The sequence below is a fragment of the Paroedura picta genome, chromosome 7 (assembly GCF_049243985.1).
Source record: "Paroedura picta isolate Pp20150507F chromosome 7, Ppicta_v3.0, whole genome shotgun sequence".
NCBI classification, from domain to species: domain Eukaryota; kingdom Metazoa; phylum Chordata; class Lepidosauria; order Squamata; family Gekkonidae; genus Paroedura; species Paroedura picta.
Window position 1 is genome coordinate 24,263,460 of NC_135375.1, and position 19,035 is coordinate 24,282,494.

Sequence of the window (19,035 nt, forward strand, 5' to 3'; positions counted from 1 at the left end):
TGCAGGGACAGGCTGCCTGTGAGAATTATTCTTAGCCCCAAATGCAAATCTGCGAGACTTTGACTCAGCACCCAGGTTCCTCCCAAGGGGTAACGGAGGACAGGCCTAGCTGTTTCAATCTGTGACTAATGCTGCATATGCAGCTATGATTTCATTAATCACAGCTAAAAGAAGGAGAGTTCTGCTTTGGAATATACATATATATGTTTTGGGGGGTTACAGCAGGCTAGAAATAAATCATGTTATGCTTCATGGGATATCCCACTTTTGGAACACCCTCTGAAGTGTACTGGCAAATTAGTATAATCATTGTGACTAATAACAGTAATGATAGAAATTGCAATACTTTCTGGACTACAAGGTCTGCCTTTTCTATGGCACTAATGCACTTTTCCTCCCTTACTAGAAGAAAATAGCAGAATAATTCAGTGAAAGGACTCTTTGCTTGCAGGGCGCTCACAAGCTTCCGGAGGGTTTCAATGCGTTTAGGGTTGCGCTACCTGACTTCAAAGCAGAATCCTGCCACTGACCAAGCGCCAGACTCTGCCATATCTGTGGCTGCCAACTTTTAAATTGGTCCCTCCAGATTTGCCTTCCACATCAGGTTCATCAGGCGGTGTCACTGAACTTCATGACGTGAAACCCGCACCTGCTCATTGCTGTTCCTTAGCAAAATGAGTACTCTGTTGTACTAAAGAAATGGGGCGTTGTTTTTCCTGTCCAGTTGGCAACTCTGTTTGGGAAGCAGCTCAGAAGAAGAAGAGTTGGTTCTTATATGCCGCTTTTCCCTACCCAAAGGAGGCTCAAAGCAGCTTACAGTCGCCTTCCCTTTCCTCTCCCCACAAACGACACCCTGTGGGGTGGGTGAGGCTGAGAGAGCCCTGATATCACTGCTCGGTCAGAACAGTTTTATCACTGCCATGGCGAGCCCAAGGTCACCCAGCTGGCTGCATGTGGGGGAGTGCAGAATCGAACCTGACTCACCAGATTAGAAGTCCTCACTCCTACCCACTACACCAAACTGGCTCTCAGGCAGGATGAATCCTCTCCCTCTTGGAGGAAATTAGGAAGAGCCCTGCTAGATGCCCTTTTCTCCATCACTGGCTTTTCCATTTAGCTTCAGAGGATGTCTTTTCCTTGGATTCCAAAGAAGCCATGAGAACCACTGTGGGTACTTCTTGAGCATGGTACACTGGGGTTTGGAGACGTTGGGGACATTCTAAGATCCACTCACACTCAGACTCTAGTTCAGAGTCCAGCCCAATTCAGGCTAAAGGGGACGGTCCCACTGGAAATAGGGTAGTTGGCTCTGGGTCGGGAAACACCTAGAAATTTTGGGATTGGAGGCTGAAGAAGGCAAGGTTTGGAGAGGGATATCAAGGGCTACAATTTCATAGAGTCCACTTTCTACAGCGGTCATTTTCTCCAGGTGCATTGGTCTCTGTTGCCTAAAAATTAATTGCAATAGTAGGAGATAACCAGCCACCACTTGGAGATTGGCAGATCTAACTGGAAGCCTGTCCCTTGGTGCCACTACAGCAGCCATGGCTGGTCCTCTAAGGGGGCAGAGGAAGGGAGGAGAAGGTGAGAGGGAGTGGAAGCAGTCACTGAAGTGAAAAGTGGGGCATAAATATCTAAATAGGGGGAACAAAGTTCAAGGCCCCTAGTGGGCCTTGAGCCTCACTGAGTGACCTAAGGTGTCTCTGTTCCTACCTGCCGTACCTCACAGGGTTGTTTTGAGGATGAGATGCTCAGAGAAGCTTTCATGCTATCTTGAGCTCTATGAAAAATGAGATGATGAGCTAGATAATGAGTTCTAAAGCAAAAGAAAAAGGCATTTATTGTTCTTTCCTACTTCTGTTTGATGCCAAACAAAAGCACCTTTTTGTTTCATTGTAAAAAAAATCATTTGAAAAGGAATGTGTATTCCTGGTGAATATCATTTTACTTAGACAGGGCCCCATTTCTTTTACATTGTCTCCCATAGCTAAATACAGTACTGGGGGGGGGGGGCGGGATGAATTGATCAGATTAAGTAAATAAATTCAGAGTAATCAAATGTCTTTAACATTAATGACAAACCATATGCAAACATACAATTAAATCCATATTATTAAAATTCCTATCATGGGGGGGGGACCATGATTTGAGGAAACTTGGGAGATTGATTTTAAAACTGTTGCTTGTTGGCTACCTTTTGAGCCCCCCCCCCCCCCCGTTTACTAAATAGGTTTTAGTTGGCTTGAATTGTGTGCTTGTATTATAATTTTATGAAAGACCGTTGATTAGTTGATGCGGTTCAACCTTCCTTTGCAGCATCAGGAATTTGCATTTGTGCCAATAGCCAGGGAAACATGGCACTTCAGAAATAAATTAGTCTTTTAAAGTTGTCTGTCATCTTTAGAGCTTTCTCTTTTTTGGCCCACCATGAATCCATTTCTTTGATGATCACAGGTGCAAGGTACACTTTCGCATCAGAAATATATTTAATGCGGTCGTGGTAGCACTGCTGATAAGTGGTTCTGAATTGCTGCATGGCAGAAAAAGGCGTCCTGTTATTTATTTGGCAAGCAATGACTCTCTACCTCTGCAAGAATTTTTAGCAACTATAGGGTGATATAGTGCTTAAGAGTCTGGGATCTGGGGGAACCAGGTTCAAATCCCCAGGGTGCTAAGGAAGTACACTAGGTAACCGTGGGCCAGTTACTCTTTCTCGACATGGCTTACCTCACAGGACTGTTGTTCTAGTGAGGAGAAAATGCAGGAGGGGATAAGCTGCTCAGAGTCTCGGTGGGGAGAGCAGCAGGGCATAAATATCTAAATCAATTAAACACATAATTGAGTGATCTGAGGATCTGAAAGATGGGGCTGCTTGCTGTGTTCTGATTCTGGAATTCATGTTAGAAATTCGCTTTGTAACACCAGAATCTCCAAAGGAGGTCATGGTGCCCAGAACAGAACTCAAGAACAATAAAGGAAAAATCAATTTTTCTCTTCTATGGATTCACAGGGATTCTGTTATTCTTGGTTTCATAATTTTGTATTTATGATGGAATGCCGTGTTAGATTGTATGGATTGCATCTGTTACAAGCTGTTTTAGGGACTTCTGTCCCAATGGGCAAAACCCTAAATATAAACAAAAATCTATTACTGGAGCAGGTGACACAGAACTGCAGAAGCACCAAGACACTACTGATTTTGTGAACTGTTGAAGGCTTCCATGGTCAGAGTCAACCGATTCTTGCAGGTTTCCCAAGCTGTGTGGCTGTGGTCTGGTTGTTTTAATCCCTGACATTTCACTAGTCACTGGGTGTTGGGCCAGCCGCAGTTACTGGCAAAACACCAGGGATTAAAACTACCTGACCACAGCCACACAGCCTGGAAATCCCACAACAATCAGTACTGATTTCCCCACAATATATTTACAATCCAAATCGTCATGGCTCGGACACTTGAAAAAGCTTCTTTTAAAACTTGCCTAACGTTTAATTTGGACAGATAACTAATATCAACTCTAGGCCCCTCTAAAATTATACAGTGCCTTGGATCCAATCAGCTTTCCCAATGGCTAAAAAGGAAAGAGGGACTCCCACCCCTAAGAGGTTGTGCTGGGGGTTATAGGACCTGCATGGACAATTCTCATATTGTGCAGGGCCAGAGGAAGGAAAGGAATTGAGCATGCTTGAATTAAAGTCCTGGCTGGATCCAAACCATTGTTGTAGTTTGCAGGTGAGGGCAACAAAAATACCTGAAGCAGCATTGGGTTGCACCCTGCTTCCAGCTAAGTAGCTGAATGGGAAGGGGGCTTGCTGCAAGAGGGGGAGGCTTGCTCAATAAGTGGAAGGGAGTCTTGAGATTTAGGTTGCCAGCAGATGCTGGGGGCAATACTGTGCACCAAGCTGGCTTTGCATCAACCTGTGACATCATTTCTCATGCAAAACTGGAAATGATGTCATTGAGTTGGCCAAAGCTTTAAGCGAATCCTAGGATGTTCCCCAGTGTGATGCCAGCAATTTTCCCCACTGGCCTGTGAAGTGGGGGTGAGTAATGGGCACTGACGCCAGAAGGTTTCCTGCTATAGTATGAGAGGTGGTCTTCAGGCTTTGAGAAATCCCAGAAGGGGAGCAATCATGCAGAATATGATTGGGAAGCATAGCTGTGTACATGCCCACCCGGGGCCCCTCCTCTTCCCTCCTCCTCCCCGCCCATCATTGGCCATTATATGGTCAAATCAACCGCCTCCCAAAATGGCCAATGATGGGCCTGGAGGGCATGGAAGGGATCATCTCTACCCAATAAATGTTTAACAAATCGTAAAAAATATATCACAAATTAATTAATTCCCACCCATTCAGGAAACCCTTCCAGGGCCATCAAGAAACCCCAGGGGTTCACAAAACCCAGGTTGAGAAAGCCTACATTATCTTAAAACAAGAGCATTGTCAGACATCCCCTGGATACACTGTGACTGTAGCATCTGCTCCTGTAAGGACAGACTTTTCTTGCATGCAATTAGCTGTCGATTAGGAAACATGAGACAGCTATGCCCATACCTCAAACTCTCTAAGAGAATAGTCCTAAAGGAATGCTGTTAATCTTTGCAAGAATGTTGTCGGTGATTTGTAGGGTGCAGCTATAATACATTTCCCTTTAGAAATAAAAAAAAGTCAGAGAGAAGGAAGGGTACAAGAAATACAGCTATTGAATTGAACAGGTGAGCAATCCATCTTCTATACCCCCCCCCCACATACACACACACACACACACACACATACACTGGTTTTGGATCGCAGTGAGGTTATTTCTATAGGAGGATTGCAATGGAGGATTGCAGTATAGTTATTTATTTGTGCTAAACATTTCAAACAGATGTCAGAGAAGTTGTCTTGTTGAGCTGTTGGAAATCTATAAATAGATATGGACAATTCGGGTTAAAATTCTCACAATTTTCCTTGTCTCTCCCACCCTCCCTTACAGCATATCCTATTCGGTGCACGTCTCTGAAGATTATCCAGGTAAAGTGTTACTTTTCTGCACTGGTGCCCTTTTAAAGATTCTGCTGAAGGTGTTTGAAGCTCCTCTGTGAGGATGCCCCGGATCACCTTTGTGTGAATCGCATTTCTTTGCCGCCTTCATTGGCACGGTTATTTCTGCTTTTCACCCTTCGTTTTTAAGTGGGTGTAAAGGAAAGGATCTAATTCATGGGAGAGAGATTCTCTCACTATGGGGAGTGATATGTGTGTGCCTCTGTGTGTTTGTGTGTGTGTGTGTGTGTGTGTGTGTGAAGAGAGAGGAGAGAGAGAAAGTTGGGAAGAGGAATGTTCTCTGTGAAAAAAACATCGCCAATGGGAGAATCGTCAAAAAGTATTAGCATTGAATCAAAGAATCATACTGTTGGAAGGGGCCTACTAGTTCAACCCCCTGCACAATGCAGGAACTTAGAACTACCTCCCTACCCACAGTGAACCTAATGTCATGCCCAAGTGATCTCCCCCCCCCCTACCAAAAATCTTCAGAATTCAGTCTTGCCTGGAGGGAATTCGCCTACCACCCCACACTGACACATCCCTTCTGCCCATCCACTCACAATCTGCCTAAGTTCATAAAATCAGTATTTCTGTGAGATGACAATCGAGCCTCTGCTTAAGAACTTCCAAAGAAGGAGAACCCACCCTCTCCTGAGGAAGCCTGTTTCATTGAGGAACCAATCTAACTGTCAGGAAGTTCTTCCAGATGTTTATCTGAAAATTCTTTTAAATTAATTTCTGGTCCAACCCTCTGGGGCAACATTACTGAAGGACCTGAACTCTGATCTCATTCAGAAACTTAAAACACATGTTTGCTGGTCTTCACAGCTCAATTAAAGACCTGTTGGCCAAAGTCAGAAATGAGCTGGTCAGTAGCTGAAAGGCTCGTACTCCAATCCATGACATTTGCATGTCATATTTTTTTTCTTGTCATCGCTGCAAATCCTCATAGATGAAGTGATGGTATGCGCTTCCTTTCCCCAAGGTCCATCCCATTGAATCCTGTCCCTTCCCGTATTGTGGGCTCTAACCTTGAGGACAGCAATAGGACTGAGATGGACTGTGATTCTCTGGTCTAGCATCTACTTCAAAAGATGTCCATGCCTACTGATGGGGCTTCCACCAGGGAGATACTGAGATTCGGGGCCGACTGTCAGAACAAGCATGGATACGGAAGTGATAGAGAGATGTGTCTTAGTTTCCAGTCCAATGTGACAAATCCATCAATCTCTGGTTTATTTGCCTGCTGGTCAGTGGCAACCCGGCTTCCAGCAGCAAAACCAATTAGAGTGGGTGGTCAGCCATGACTGAAGGGGCACATGGAATCTTGAGAAGGGAATGACACTGCTGTGCATCTGTGTTCTTCTCCTGTAGCAGGAGATTTCTCAGACTGAGTTCCCTCTTCCCCGCTGCTATTGTTCACTGTTGTACCAGTGTGCTTGTGTCACTTCTGGCACAAAACGGTGCCAGTGTTGTCATTATCTCAGAAAAACATTGTTCAATCCACCCCAAACTCTATGATTTAACCATGGAGTTTGGGAGGTGGAATTCCTAGAGCATCACCCAACATGGTGATGTCCCTGCTGGTTTTGCCCTGGAAGTGGCATCACTCATCAGCATGACATGAGCCAAAATTGTCCCCGTTTCCCCACCCCCACCCCAAATACTATAGTGGGGTTTAGTTTGAGTTCCAAATGATGCAGTGATAGAGCTTTTGGACGAGGAAGGCTCAGAATAAACTGTGTTATACATTGTATTCGTGACATGCTGATAAAATCGTAAGCTCGAGAAAGGTAGGAAGACTACAGTCCATTTGGTTTTACTAAACTCTGTAATAAGCGGGCTGTGAATGTAGCGAAAGCTGTAACGGGCATTTGAAAGAATTCATTATAAGGCTGATAAAATTAGAGGAGGATTGTGCTCCAGGAAAGAAAGCTCACAATACACTGAATGGAGGCAAAATGTTCCATTACTGGAAATCAATACTATGTACCACAACGACTCCTGAAGGAGTAGTTACAGTTTACTGAGTATGTTCAAATGAATGGGCAAGAGCTAATGCCCGCTGACAGGCCTCAGCTGCAGACGCATCGGGTTTTCTTATGCTAATCGTCTGAGGCTTGAACTAGTGAGCGATCCTTTGAGACTTAAACTGGCTGCTTCCTCTTTCTTATTGTGGGGAAAGGACTTCTGATCAAGAGGCCTGATCGGTCTACGACCTCAGGAAGATGGAACACCTGCGTGAAGAGACGCTTCTGGGACTTCCTTAGGGCTTTTTGCCAGCACTGGGGCCTAGCTCTCTGGAGGAGAACAAGAGGAAGTAAACAAAGAAGAAACAGGCCTCTTTGTTTCAGACTTCATTTGTGTCTGGCAGAGGGGTGAACTAAACAGTTGCCAAAGGGCAGGAGAAAAACATAGGAAGGAGAGGAAAGCATTTTCAAGTTTCCAAATGGGACAACCTCAGTGAAGGTTAGAAAAGACACAGGAACTGCCTTTCGATGGGTTATGAATGGCCTAAATCCAGGGCACCGATTACTGAGTATGCTTTTACCACACCTTCCTTGAGGGGAGGGAGGGTTATCTTCACTGCTTAGGTTATCAGAGTCCGGCTTGTTGAAGCAAACCCCTCTGGTCATCCCTGCTGGTGCTTTCAAAGAGTGATGGGTGCTTTATTTAGTCATCTGCCTTGCCTATCTTTTAGCCCAGGGGTAGTCAACCTGTGGTCCTCCAGATGTTCATGTACTACAATTCCCATGAGCCCCTGCTCATGGGAATTGTAGTCCATGGACATCTGAAGGACCACCAGTTGACTACCCTTACTTTAGCCAGTTAGCCTTTTAGATGGCAGATTTTCTTGGCAGGAATTGGTTACCTGTCCCGTCATGGTTCTAACACAGTGAAACAACAAAAGAGGGAACAAAGTAACACAGTGCCCTCTTCCACCAGTCCATCCCTGGAGTGGCTTGCACGTCTATCCCGCAGTCTTTCCCAAATGGAGGGTTGAGTTCAGATCCCTTGAAGGAAATGGCACCTTCAAGGAGGGGATTCTGTGGCATCCCACCCCCCATTGAGCTCCCTCTCTTCTCCCCCAACTCCACCTTTTCCTAGGTGCCACCCACAAGCCCTTAGGAATTTCCCAATCCAGAGCTGCAAATAGAAAGAACATACTTTCAAACATGGGAGATGTACCAGCGTGGCATAGTGATTAAGAGTGAAGGATTCTAATCTGGTGAGCCAGGTTTGATTCCCCGCTGCTCCTCCACATGCAGCCAGCTGGGTGACCTTGGGCTCCTCACAGCACTGATAAAGCTGTTCTGACCGAGCAGTGATATCAGGGCTCTCTCAACCTGCCCTACCTCACAAGGTGTCTTTTGTGGGGAGAGGAAAGGGAAGGCGAATGTGAGCCATTCTGAGACTCCTTCAGGTAGAGAAAAGTGGCATATAAGAACCAACTCTTCTTCTAGACATTAATTGAACCCTGGAAGTCTTGACAATTCAAGCCACTCCTCCTCACAAAACAAACAAGGCATTTTACCCAAAAGCAAATGTGAGATTGTGATTTGGCTAAATCAGGTTCTAGGAAATAGGGACAGTCTTTAGTACTGGAGTTTATGGAGGGCTTCCAGTTCTGGGTTGGGAAATACCTGAAGAATTTGCTGGTAGAGCCTGGGGAGGATGGGGTTTTGGGGGGAAGGGTACAATGTACATCAGGGTACAATGCCACAGAGTCCATCCTTTAAAGGGGACATTTTCAAGGAGTCATTTTGAGAGATCAGTTATAATATAGGGAGATCTCCAGGCCCCAGTGGGAGGTGGGCCACCAGCTTGGTGTAGTGGTTGAGCACAGCAGATTCTAATTCAGCGAACCAGGTTTGATTCCCTACACTTTCAAATACAGCCAGCTGGGTAACCTTCAGCTTTTCACAGTCATGTCAGAGTTGTTCTCATAGAGCAATTCTGTCAGAGCACTTTAAGCCTTCCCTTCTCACAGGGTGTTTGTTGTGGAGAAGCCACTTTGAGGCTCCTTGGGTACAGAAAGGCAGGACAGAAAAAACAACTCTTCTGTTAAACCACCAGTTAAAACAAATACCAAGGAAATCTGCTCTATGGCAATCCCCCCTCTTCACAGAAAAGATGGCATAATGCCAACCTGAGGATGGTGGACCCCATGCACATATCCCCACCACTCCAGACTTCTACCGGTTGCTGGCCAAGTTGAAGTCAGAAGCTGAAAATTCTCCAATCACCTGCCACTGCAGGAGAAAAACTGTCCTGACAGCCTGACTCTCAGAGGATATTTGGGACACATACCTCCTGTGAAGCAACTTGGTCAGGGCTCCCTCCCTCCCTCGCAAGCACACACAGACACTGAGACATTCAGAGATTCCCTCCCCCCCCCCCAGTTTCTCCCTTACCTGTTGGTTTCCCAACATTCCTTGCTTCCTCTCCCCTCCCTCACTCGCAAACACACACAGACAGAGAATCCCTCCCCCCCTGCATTTCCCCCTTTACCTGCATTTCCCCCTTTACCTATTGGTTTCCCAACCTACCTAGGTTCCCAGCTGCAAATGCCTGGGGGTGAGGCAGCCACTGCTTCAGCCCCTGCAGGTCACCAGCAGCTAACCAGGTCCAAGGGGGCTGGTGTGGCCGCTGCAAACACCTTGGGGTGAAGCAACTGCTGCCTCGGCCCCACCGGGTCGTAAAGCAGCTGCCCAGGCCCCAGGGGTTGCCTCGGCTGCTGGCTGGGCCCTGCTCATCTTCTGCCATACTTCGTGGGTGGGCTGGGATGATGGATGTCATGTCCGTCTATGTTTCCATTTGACCAGGTGCACCAGAAGATGTGTTCCACATCAGAAACTGTGGGGTATCCTGGCATGTGGAAGCCCAGTTGTTGCTGTCCAATATTGATAGATGCATTAGTAATAAGGAAACCATACAAGCCCATCCCTGACTGGAGAGAACCTAAATAGAGGGGATCATGAACCTGTACATTTGTAGTTCTTTAATATATGAAGAGAAAAGCTTTCTCCCACCCTCCCCAAGTTTTCCCTCCAAAATTATGTTTTTAAACTATAGTTTGCCCCTGATTTAGGCCTAACATTTCAGAATTTTGCCCATTAAGCACAGTTTCCTGTTGTGTAAAGTATCACAATTAACTGTTAAATTCTCTTCCCCCCCCCCTCTCTCTTTCTGTGTATATATGTGTGTGGGTGTTTGTGTGTGAGTGAGAGACAGAGAAAGAGAGAGAAATTCCGGTTGACTTCAACTGGAATTTAAACCTAATATTTGTGGAATGTAGCCTGAAGCCTTTATATTGACTAACCATTGTCCCATGATTCATAGCATAACAAAAGAGAGGTCATCAGCCAGCAAAACTGAAGTTTGAGGGAAGGAGCTCCATTTTATCTCACTTTATTGCTTGAAGTTTGTCAATTGCGTGTGTTTGTTGCTCAGTTTGACAGAACCTACTGGAAATGCCAAAATTTGAGTTGAATCAGTACACATGACAAATTGTGAGCCCTGACCTCTCTCCTAAACAATGGTCAACTGACTGGCCCCCTTGTGGATAATGAAAACTCCAAAAGAAGGTTGCTCACACGGTGAATAGGGGTCTTTTACATATGTTGAGGATGTCCCAGGTACGCGGGCAAATATGACTTGGGACATTAACTAGAAGAAAATGGGGACAACCCCCCCACCACCACCCAAGGACTAAATATGCTCTGGAAGGAACAGCTTGATGGGCTATTTGATGCTCCCAGTACTAGAAAATCCTGGAGGCAGAGTTTGGAGGGTGTAGGATTTCAAAATGGGCTCTCCCTGTGATTCTTGATGGGTCACCAGCTTGCCCCTACTAAATAGTTTTGTTTACATTTTGCAGATAATACCTACGTGTCCAGTTCCGATAATGATGAAGATGTTTTAGTGACGACAGAGCCAATTCCCATAATTTTCCACCGAATTTCTACAGGTAATGCTTCACCCCTGAGTTCCCAGGCATTTCCTAACCCTATCACAAGACGAAGAAATGAGTGGGTCTGTGTGTTTTACCTGCCTCTTCCATAATCCTAGAATTCAGGGGCATGCAATGAAGTTGACGGGCATTAGATTCATGGCTGCTGAAAGAAAGTCCTTCTTCAAAGAACACATAATTAAATGATGGAATTCACTGACAAAACATGTAGTGACAACCATTAGCTCTTATGGGCTTTAAGGGTAGATTGGAGAAATTCATGGAGAATAAATCCATCAGTGGCTATTAGCTCCTTCTAATTTGAGAGGCAGCATACCAGCTGCTTCTATGTGGTCCTCTGCAGGTATCTGTTCATTACTGTGGGAGACAGAATGGTGGACTTGATGGGCGGTTGGTCTGATCCAGCAGGCGTTTCTTGTGTTCTCTGTTGGTGATGGCTGAACAGTCAAGACCCTCAGTGAAGGAGTGCAAGGACAGACAGAGCATTGACAGCACAGCTGGGCTACTTATTATTTATCATCTGAAGTGCATAGCATAGCCAGAGATCTGAAGATTGTCGGACAGCCAGACTAGGGTTGTTCTGAAATGATTTGCCATTTCCAGCTTCTGCATCATGACCCCTAGTGTTCCTTGGAAGAACTACCACCCAGATCCTTGGAAGTCTCCCATCCATATAGTCCGTGGTCCCCAACCTTTTTATCACCGGGGACCGGTCAACGCTTGATCATTTTACTGAGGCCCGGGGGTGGGGGGAGATAGTCTTTTGCCAAGGGACGTTGCTGCTGCTGCTGCCACCGGAGCCCCTGCTCCACTTGCTTTCCCGCCAGCGCCCCTGACTTCCCGCTACCCGCTGGGGGGTGCTGCCAGCAGCACTAAAGGTGTGCCGGTGGCAGAGTGGCAGGGCAATCCCCGAGGCGGAAGCCGGGAAGGATGACGAGGAAGAGCCGCAGCCCAGTACCGACTGATCCACAGACTGGTACCGGTCCCCGGACCGGGGGTTGGGGACCACTGCATATAGTAGCCAGGGTTGGTCCTGCTTAGCTTCTAAGATCTGAAAGGATGGGACTTGCCTGGGCTATCCAGGTCTGGGTAATCATGGCTACTGTAAGGGGCAGGACAGTGATTGCTGATTCTTAGCAGGAGCTAAGAAAGGAGGCTTTCAAAACATGAGGGGGGGAGGGTTGAGGGAGGGCCGGATGGGTTACTAACAGCATTTGGCCTACATTTAGACAAAGACACAACACAACTTTAATAAGGCATTTACCGAGCCAGAAGTTCTTAGGCCAGCTCTGCTTGGCTGCAAAAGAGAGTCACTTATTTCCCTGGCACACATTTGGTCTGTAGCAATTCATTAACTTTGTATTTTCGACCACAAGTGTATGACCAAGTTTCATTTCATAAATGCAACTCCATTTAGAATCCATTTACTTTAGTTTCGCAAACAATATTATTACAGTCGACAACTCAGATGTGATGTTATGACATTCCTTGTATGTATTAGTTTTGAAATAGCATCACAACATTTGCTCTGTGTGTGTGTGTATGTGTAGAAATAAAACAATGGATTTACAAGGGAATGAAAAGCTGGAACACACATTGCATGTACAATGGGGATACCACAGAAAACATACTCCCCAAGGCAAGCAATTCACACCCTAATTGCAACATTTGGAGAGAATCATAGAATCATAGAGTTGGAAGGGGCCATACAGGCCATCTAGTCCAACCCCCTGCTCAATGCAGGATCAGCCCAAAGCATCCTAAGCATCTAGAGGCTTACCTTAGTGATCAAAAAAGGTGGTTCCATGTCCTTGCTGGGATTTATTTTACTACATTTATATCCCCTCTGGTTTCCCAATGGGGACCCAAGGCAACTTACAACATAATTCCACTCTCCTTTGTTTTGTCCCCAGACCAACCCTGTGAAGTAGACCGAACTAAGAGGTTATGACTGGTTCAAGGTCACTGAGCAAGCTTCCATGGAAGAGCAGGGATTCAAACCTGGGTCTTGCCAATCACTAGGCCTATTCTGCACACAATGGATAATCCACTTTAGAAGTAGATTTTCCTGCTCCGCAAAGGAAAATCCAGCTGCCAAAGCACATTGAAAGTGCATTATCCCATGTGTACGGAATGGGCCCTGGTCTGATGTTCTGATCACTATACCATACTACCCACTGTGTAGATGGCACCACTCTGTATAGGGAACTGTAGTAAATAATCAATGAACAGTTTACCTTGGGAAGCTGCAGTAGTAAGCTGGATCCAAGGTGACCCGCTGACTTGGAGCGATGCCTCCTCCCATTGTCAGAGCTCTCTCAGCTCCACCTATCTCACCGGTTGTCTGTTGTGAGCATAGGAAGGGAAAGCATAGGAAGGGAGCATAGGAAGGGAAAGGTGTTGGTAAGCCACTTTGAGATTCCTTCAGGAAGTGAAAACCCCAACTTTAATCCCTTCGCCACAGCACTGATAAAACTGTTCTGACCGGGCAGTGATATCAGGGCTCTCTCAGCCTCACCCACCCCACAGGGTGTCTGTTGTGGGGAGAGGAAGGGAAGGCGACTGTAAGCCGCTTTGAGCCTCCTTCGGGTAGGGAAAAGCGGCATATAAGAACCAACTCTTCTTCTTCTTCTTCTTCTTCTTCTTCCTCAAATGTGTGTATTTGTTTAGGTATACCTCCCTTATGTCTCCAATGGGGACTCAAAACAACTTCCAGGGTTGTTATCCTGACCCTGCAAGGTAGATTGGGCAAAGAAAAAGTGAGTGACCCAAGGTACCCTGGGGAGCTTCCATGGCAGAGTGGGGCCACCCAGTTCCCAGTACAGCAGTCAAACCACTGCACCTCCCTGGCTCTGCATCCTGTTGTTTTAGTCCTTTTTCTTCGTTGTTGCACCATAGTTCAGGCCCTATGCATTGAATAAGAACTTTACTTTTATCTACAAGGAAATGCAGCTGCCTTCCCTTAAAGGTGTACGTTCTAATGTTGTCTGGATGTCTGTCTGTCTTTCTTTTTTTTTCTCAGAATTGCGAAAAACCAACGATGTCAACTGTTGTTTATCCATAAAGTCCAAGCTACAGAGAGAAAATGGAGAGGTACGGTATTGCTTCCTTCATGCAGCCCTTGTGAATATATGAACAGAGTGCAAGTGAACAAGATGCTAAATCAGAGGGAAGATGTCCTCCGTGTTGGTTTAAGCGAAAGGTCTGTGTTTTAATCGAAAGGGCTGCATGCTCGTTATTGGAGTGGGTACAGAGAGCTAGCCCCGAAGGTGCAGCAGGGCGATTTCAAGCGTACAAAAGCAGTGTACCCTTTAGAGCTTGTACGTGGAGCCTCCGTCCTGACCCGATAGTCTATCTACAGTTATAAATAAAAGATTTCTGCTCAGAAGAAAGAAAGCTTGATTTTTCAGCCAGTAAAGGACCCATTCGATTTGATAGATTCTGAGACTGGTTCCAGTATCCATGAAGCTATTGTGTGTGCGGAGGGAGAGGTCTGAACACAAATGTGGAGATTTGGGTTTGATACTGGTGTTACTAAATCAGGGAAATACTGGCTGTTGCTTCTAGTGACATTACATTTATTTATCTATTCATTCATTCAATTTATATTCCTTCACTATGACGAAGAAGAGTTGGTTTTTATGTCCCACTTTTCACTACCTGAAGGAAGCTTAAAGGGGTTTACAATCACCTTCCTCTCCCCACAATAGACATCCTGTGAGGGAGGTGCAGTTGAGAGAGCTCTGACAGAGCTTCTCAGTGAGAACAGCTGTAACAGGACTGTGACTAGCCCAAGGTCTCCCTGCTGCTTGTGGAGGAGTGAGGAATCAAACCTCCAGGTTAGAGGCCACCACTCTTAACCGCTACATCCAGCTAACTCCTTTATTGATTCAGGTGGATCACTGTGTTGGTCTGAAGCAACAGAACAAATTTTGAGTCCAGTGATGGCTTTCAGTTTAATTCTGGTATAAGCTTTCTGTTGCATGCACACTTTCTCAGGAATCTTAAAGTTGCCACTGGACTCACACTTTTACCGATGGACATAGTGGAGTTGATCCAACCATTCTCCAAGGAGCCTTTCTCCAACGTGAGTGGCTCTTCCTCTGATGGATGACCCGCTTAATTTGGAAGAAGGCCTCTTAAGCCTGGAAGAAGGCTTCAGACTTGAGTCAAAAGGAATAGTGTTTTTGTCCTGGTTCAGCTGAAAGAGGGATACTCCAGCCGCCTTCTCTTGCAAGAAAGATGCTGCCGCTCTGTAACTCTCCCTTTCTCTTTGGTGGGAATGGAGCCCAAGTCGTTCCCAAGCCCTCTTCTCAGCCTGATATTTTATTTTATGATTCTATCATCACTAGTGATGCCGCATTTGGAAAGGCTCCTTGGTTTATGTGAACTATAAATATTGCAGCATGCTTCTCCTTCGTCAAGGTCACTTATAAGGAGAAAATAAAATAAATCGGTATTTTGCTTCCAAAAATGGATGGGCGCGGGGGAAAAAACAGCCCTTGTGTTTTAGGATTTGCTTGAACATTGGTTGACAATATGATTTTCCTCTAAACCGCAGAAAGTGTGAATGTGAAGGTAACTGTAAAATAAAGTTGGATTAGGGTCACGAGCCGTGGAAATTGCTGTCAAATGGAATGTGAATCTGAGCAGAAGTTCCTTCCCCCTCCCATCTTCCAGTCCCACAGCTGATTTCTATTCAATTACAGACCTGTGTACAAGACGTGAATGAAAAATTTGTAACAGCCTAGATCAAAGACGTGGCTGTGATCAAAGTGGAGAAAATGGGCAACAGGATTCTAAACAATACAGCAGTACAGTCATGATCTCAGCCTCACAGACACAATGGTGGCTAGCAACCTCTAATACAGGGGTAGTCAATCTCCAGATGTCCATGGACTACAATCCCCATGAATTGTGGTCCATGGGCATCTGGGGGGCTGCAGTTTGACTACCCCTGCTTAGCATTGGACTTCTATGGAAACATTCAGATAGGTTCTGGTTTTCTGGATTTCTGATTATCCAAATAAAGAACTCGAGTACTATTCAGCAGATGGCCCTTCCTGTCCGGCTACATTGCAAGCAAGGCTGCAATACTGTTTTCAGCTTTTTGTGCCACAGCTGCATGATTCTTATGAAGTAGCCCTTCAGAGATAGGCTCTGTAGCTCTTAGCTTCCATCTGTTCCTTGCTCGCCTTCCTGTTCTAGTAGAAGGATGGTTCGCAGGATCAGATCCCTCTCCATGTCTGGAGAACTGAGGTAGGGGAGAGCTAAGCTGAATGCCCACTCCCCACCCTCCAATGGCCCCATTGTTTCACGGGGAAGAGGAGTTCAGCCTCAGCACCAACCCCTAGCTAACCCTCGTCTAAATGGCGCATGTTCTCAAGCTCTTCCAGGGCACCACTGACCTGCTCTGTGCCCTTGCGACAAAGCAGGGGCAAGCCATCCCTCAATTCGGTGGCTGGATGGGGCACTGGCCTCTGCACTGAGGGGGTGCTTGTTCTCCTACAGGCCAGGGCCTTGGCAGAGAGGTTGCGTGTACCCATCACCACCAGGGTGCATCTTCTCTGCAAGGAATGGCAATACAAGCTTGCATATGTGTTTCCCAAATAAAAAGGCGGCATTGCTCTATGAAATGCAGAACTCGTGCAGTGTAAGCGGGAGTTCTGCAAAGAAGTGCGAACGCTGCAAGCCCGGAGACTTGACCAGAGGGAACTGCACATGGAAGAGCCTGGGGAGGAGTCTCAGTCCAGCACCTCTGCCTTATAGACCCCTTAATGAACTTCCCAAGAATAGAGACAAACCTATGATTGCATTACCTGTGCGAGACTAAAAATGTCAGTGGTTTCTTGAGGATTGTGGGGCAGGATGCTGAGCAGGTGTGGCGGGCAAGTTAAGAATCTCCCTAATTGAATTCCGCCAGGTGAAGGCAAGGAAAAAGCCTTTAGTGCTGATGTAATTCGAACACGATCAGGAGTCCCATTGATCCGCAGATACACATTTCTGTTTTGAATAGCGTGAGACATCACTGGTTATCTGCTCCCTGCGGACTCCCGGTGGCCGCACCCAAAGAGTCCAGGCAGTTCCTGGAAACATGGCGATGGCCATTTGATCAGTTTAGATACAGCTGACATTCATTTTGGACCTTTCTGCCAGGCAATGCTTTTGCAGTGCAAGGTGAAGGTGTGTTTGCCAGCAAACTTGCCTTCAAAGTGAGGAGGGGGTCTGGCTACTAATTAGGGTTGCCAGCTCTTTGGTGGATCCTAGGGAGGGGAGGGGCCTGAGTAGGATATAATGCCATAGAATCCATCTTCCATAGCAGCCATGGATTTCAGTCATCTGGAGAGCAACTATAATAGCGGGAGAGCTCCAGCTACAACCTGGAGGCTGGCAACCCTGTATCCTGCATTTCTATGACTAGCAGAGAGATGCCTTTCTGGAATCGGGCTCTATAGTTTTGGGTACTGCTTTCTTAATTAACAACCTACTTAAGCAGTATATGTTTAGTCAAAGGAGAGTAGAAAAGATGTACAGCCTGTCTTCCTTTTTTCCTTTTTGACCAACACCAAACTCAACATTTCTTATGTGAATCCTGTCTAGGTTTAAAAACTAGCTAGCAAAAAGGAATTCACGTTTCTGAATATATGGTCTATGAATTGAGGAGAGAGATTTTGTATGCCCCCCCACCCTCCCAAGTGTTGAATCCGATGATGAGATAAAATAGCTTGTTTTCTCTCCTGGCATCTTTTTCTTCATTTCTGGAAAACAGAAGCAGATTTTTCCCAAAAAGCTTCATCTTTCTCTGAGACTCCTTGACTACCTCATGCTTAGATATGGTAGAAAAGAGGATAAAGGGTTTACTGAAAATAGCTGCGGTTAAAGACTCCTAATGTGCAGTGACTCTGGTTTGTGCAACAAAATTATAATCTGTACGTTTAGGGGGCTCGGAATCAACCTCGGATTGCTAGCTCTGGGTTAGGAAATACCTGGAGATTTTGAGGGTGGGTTATGGGAAGGGGAAAGACCTCAGCAAGGTACAGCGTGACAGAATCCGCCCTGGAAAGAGCCGTTTTCTCCCGGTGAATTGGTTTCTGTCATCCTGAGATCAGTTGAAATTCATGAAGTTCTCCAGAACCCAGCTGGAGATTGGCCACCCTAGTGGAATGGAAACCCAGGTTACCACTGCCCCCAAATCTGTCCCACATCGAATTGCCATCAAGGGCCTGAATGCTGATCAGTGTTGAATCATGGCTCTAGTACATAGGCCTCTGGTAAGTGCAGGTGGTTGCTAGGGGCAACCCACAAGTATCCATCGAACAGCAAGACTGGGGTGTTAATTTAAGCAACCTCTCCTGTTGGCATTCTTCGCACCGCAGGGTAGAAGGGCGGCTCAGGCAATTGCATGGTGAAGAAGGTATCATTTGGGGGGTTTTGTTTTAGCATCTATTTGGGGTGAAATGCTTTGCCAAAATAGGCTAATGCCTTTTGTGTAAAGTGCGGGGTTTATTTTTTTTTTAAGTGCACTCCATCTACCCCACACTGAGGGGTGTAGGGTGGGTTGTTTAGCACTTGAAAAGGGGTGGGGGAGGACATGAGTGAATTTATTAAATACAGGCTACATAAGACCATTTTAAAGTAATACTAAAATTCCTGTTCCTATGTCAAATAGAAGAGAGCTGAGACAAGTGATAACATTTCTTTGCTTCCGCATATGACTGTCGTAATCCATTGGCCATTGCACAAAATTTAGCTGTCTGCTTACAAAAGTGACATCCCCTTCCCATAAGAGGAACTTGATTTTTTTTTCTTGATCGGTAATGCCAATGCATCCTTAAACATAGGCGATATTATCTCAGAGCGGAGTGAGGCATAAAGGGAGCACCTAAAGAGGAGATGTATGGGGGTGGTGGTCATGAACATCTGCTACTGCTACACCCTCATGGCATTTATGTAATGGCCATGACGGCCACTGGTCAGGCCCATGGACACCATAATATCTAGCTGGGCCCTAGAGTGAACTAGAGTAGACCTTT

The 19,035-nt window shown here is 46.0% G+C and overlaps 1 protein-coding gene across 2 annotated transcripts in view; it reads left to right on the plus strand.

Moving 5' to 3' along the window:
- PARP8 (poly(ADP-ribose) polymerase family member 8) overlaps positions 1 to 19,035 on the plus strand; it is a 175,757-nt gene that overhangs the window by 78,622 nt on the left and 78,100 nt on the right. For both annotated transcript variants that reach the window (XM_077347086.1, XM_077347087.1), the window contains exons 3-5: positions 4,979 to 5,016; positions 10,910 to 10,999; positions 14,025 to 14,095. In XM_077347086.1, coding sequence (XP_077203201.1) covers positions 4,979 to 5,016; positions 10,910 to 10,999; positions 14,025 to 14,095 — 199 coding nt within the window. The remainder of the gene's footprint in view (positions 1 to 4,978; positions 5,017 to 10,909; positions 11,000 to 14,024; positions 14,096 to 19,035) is intronic.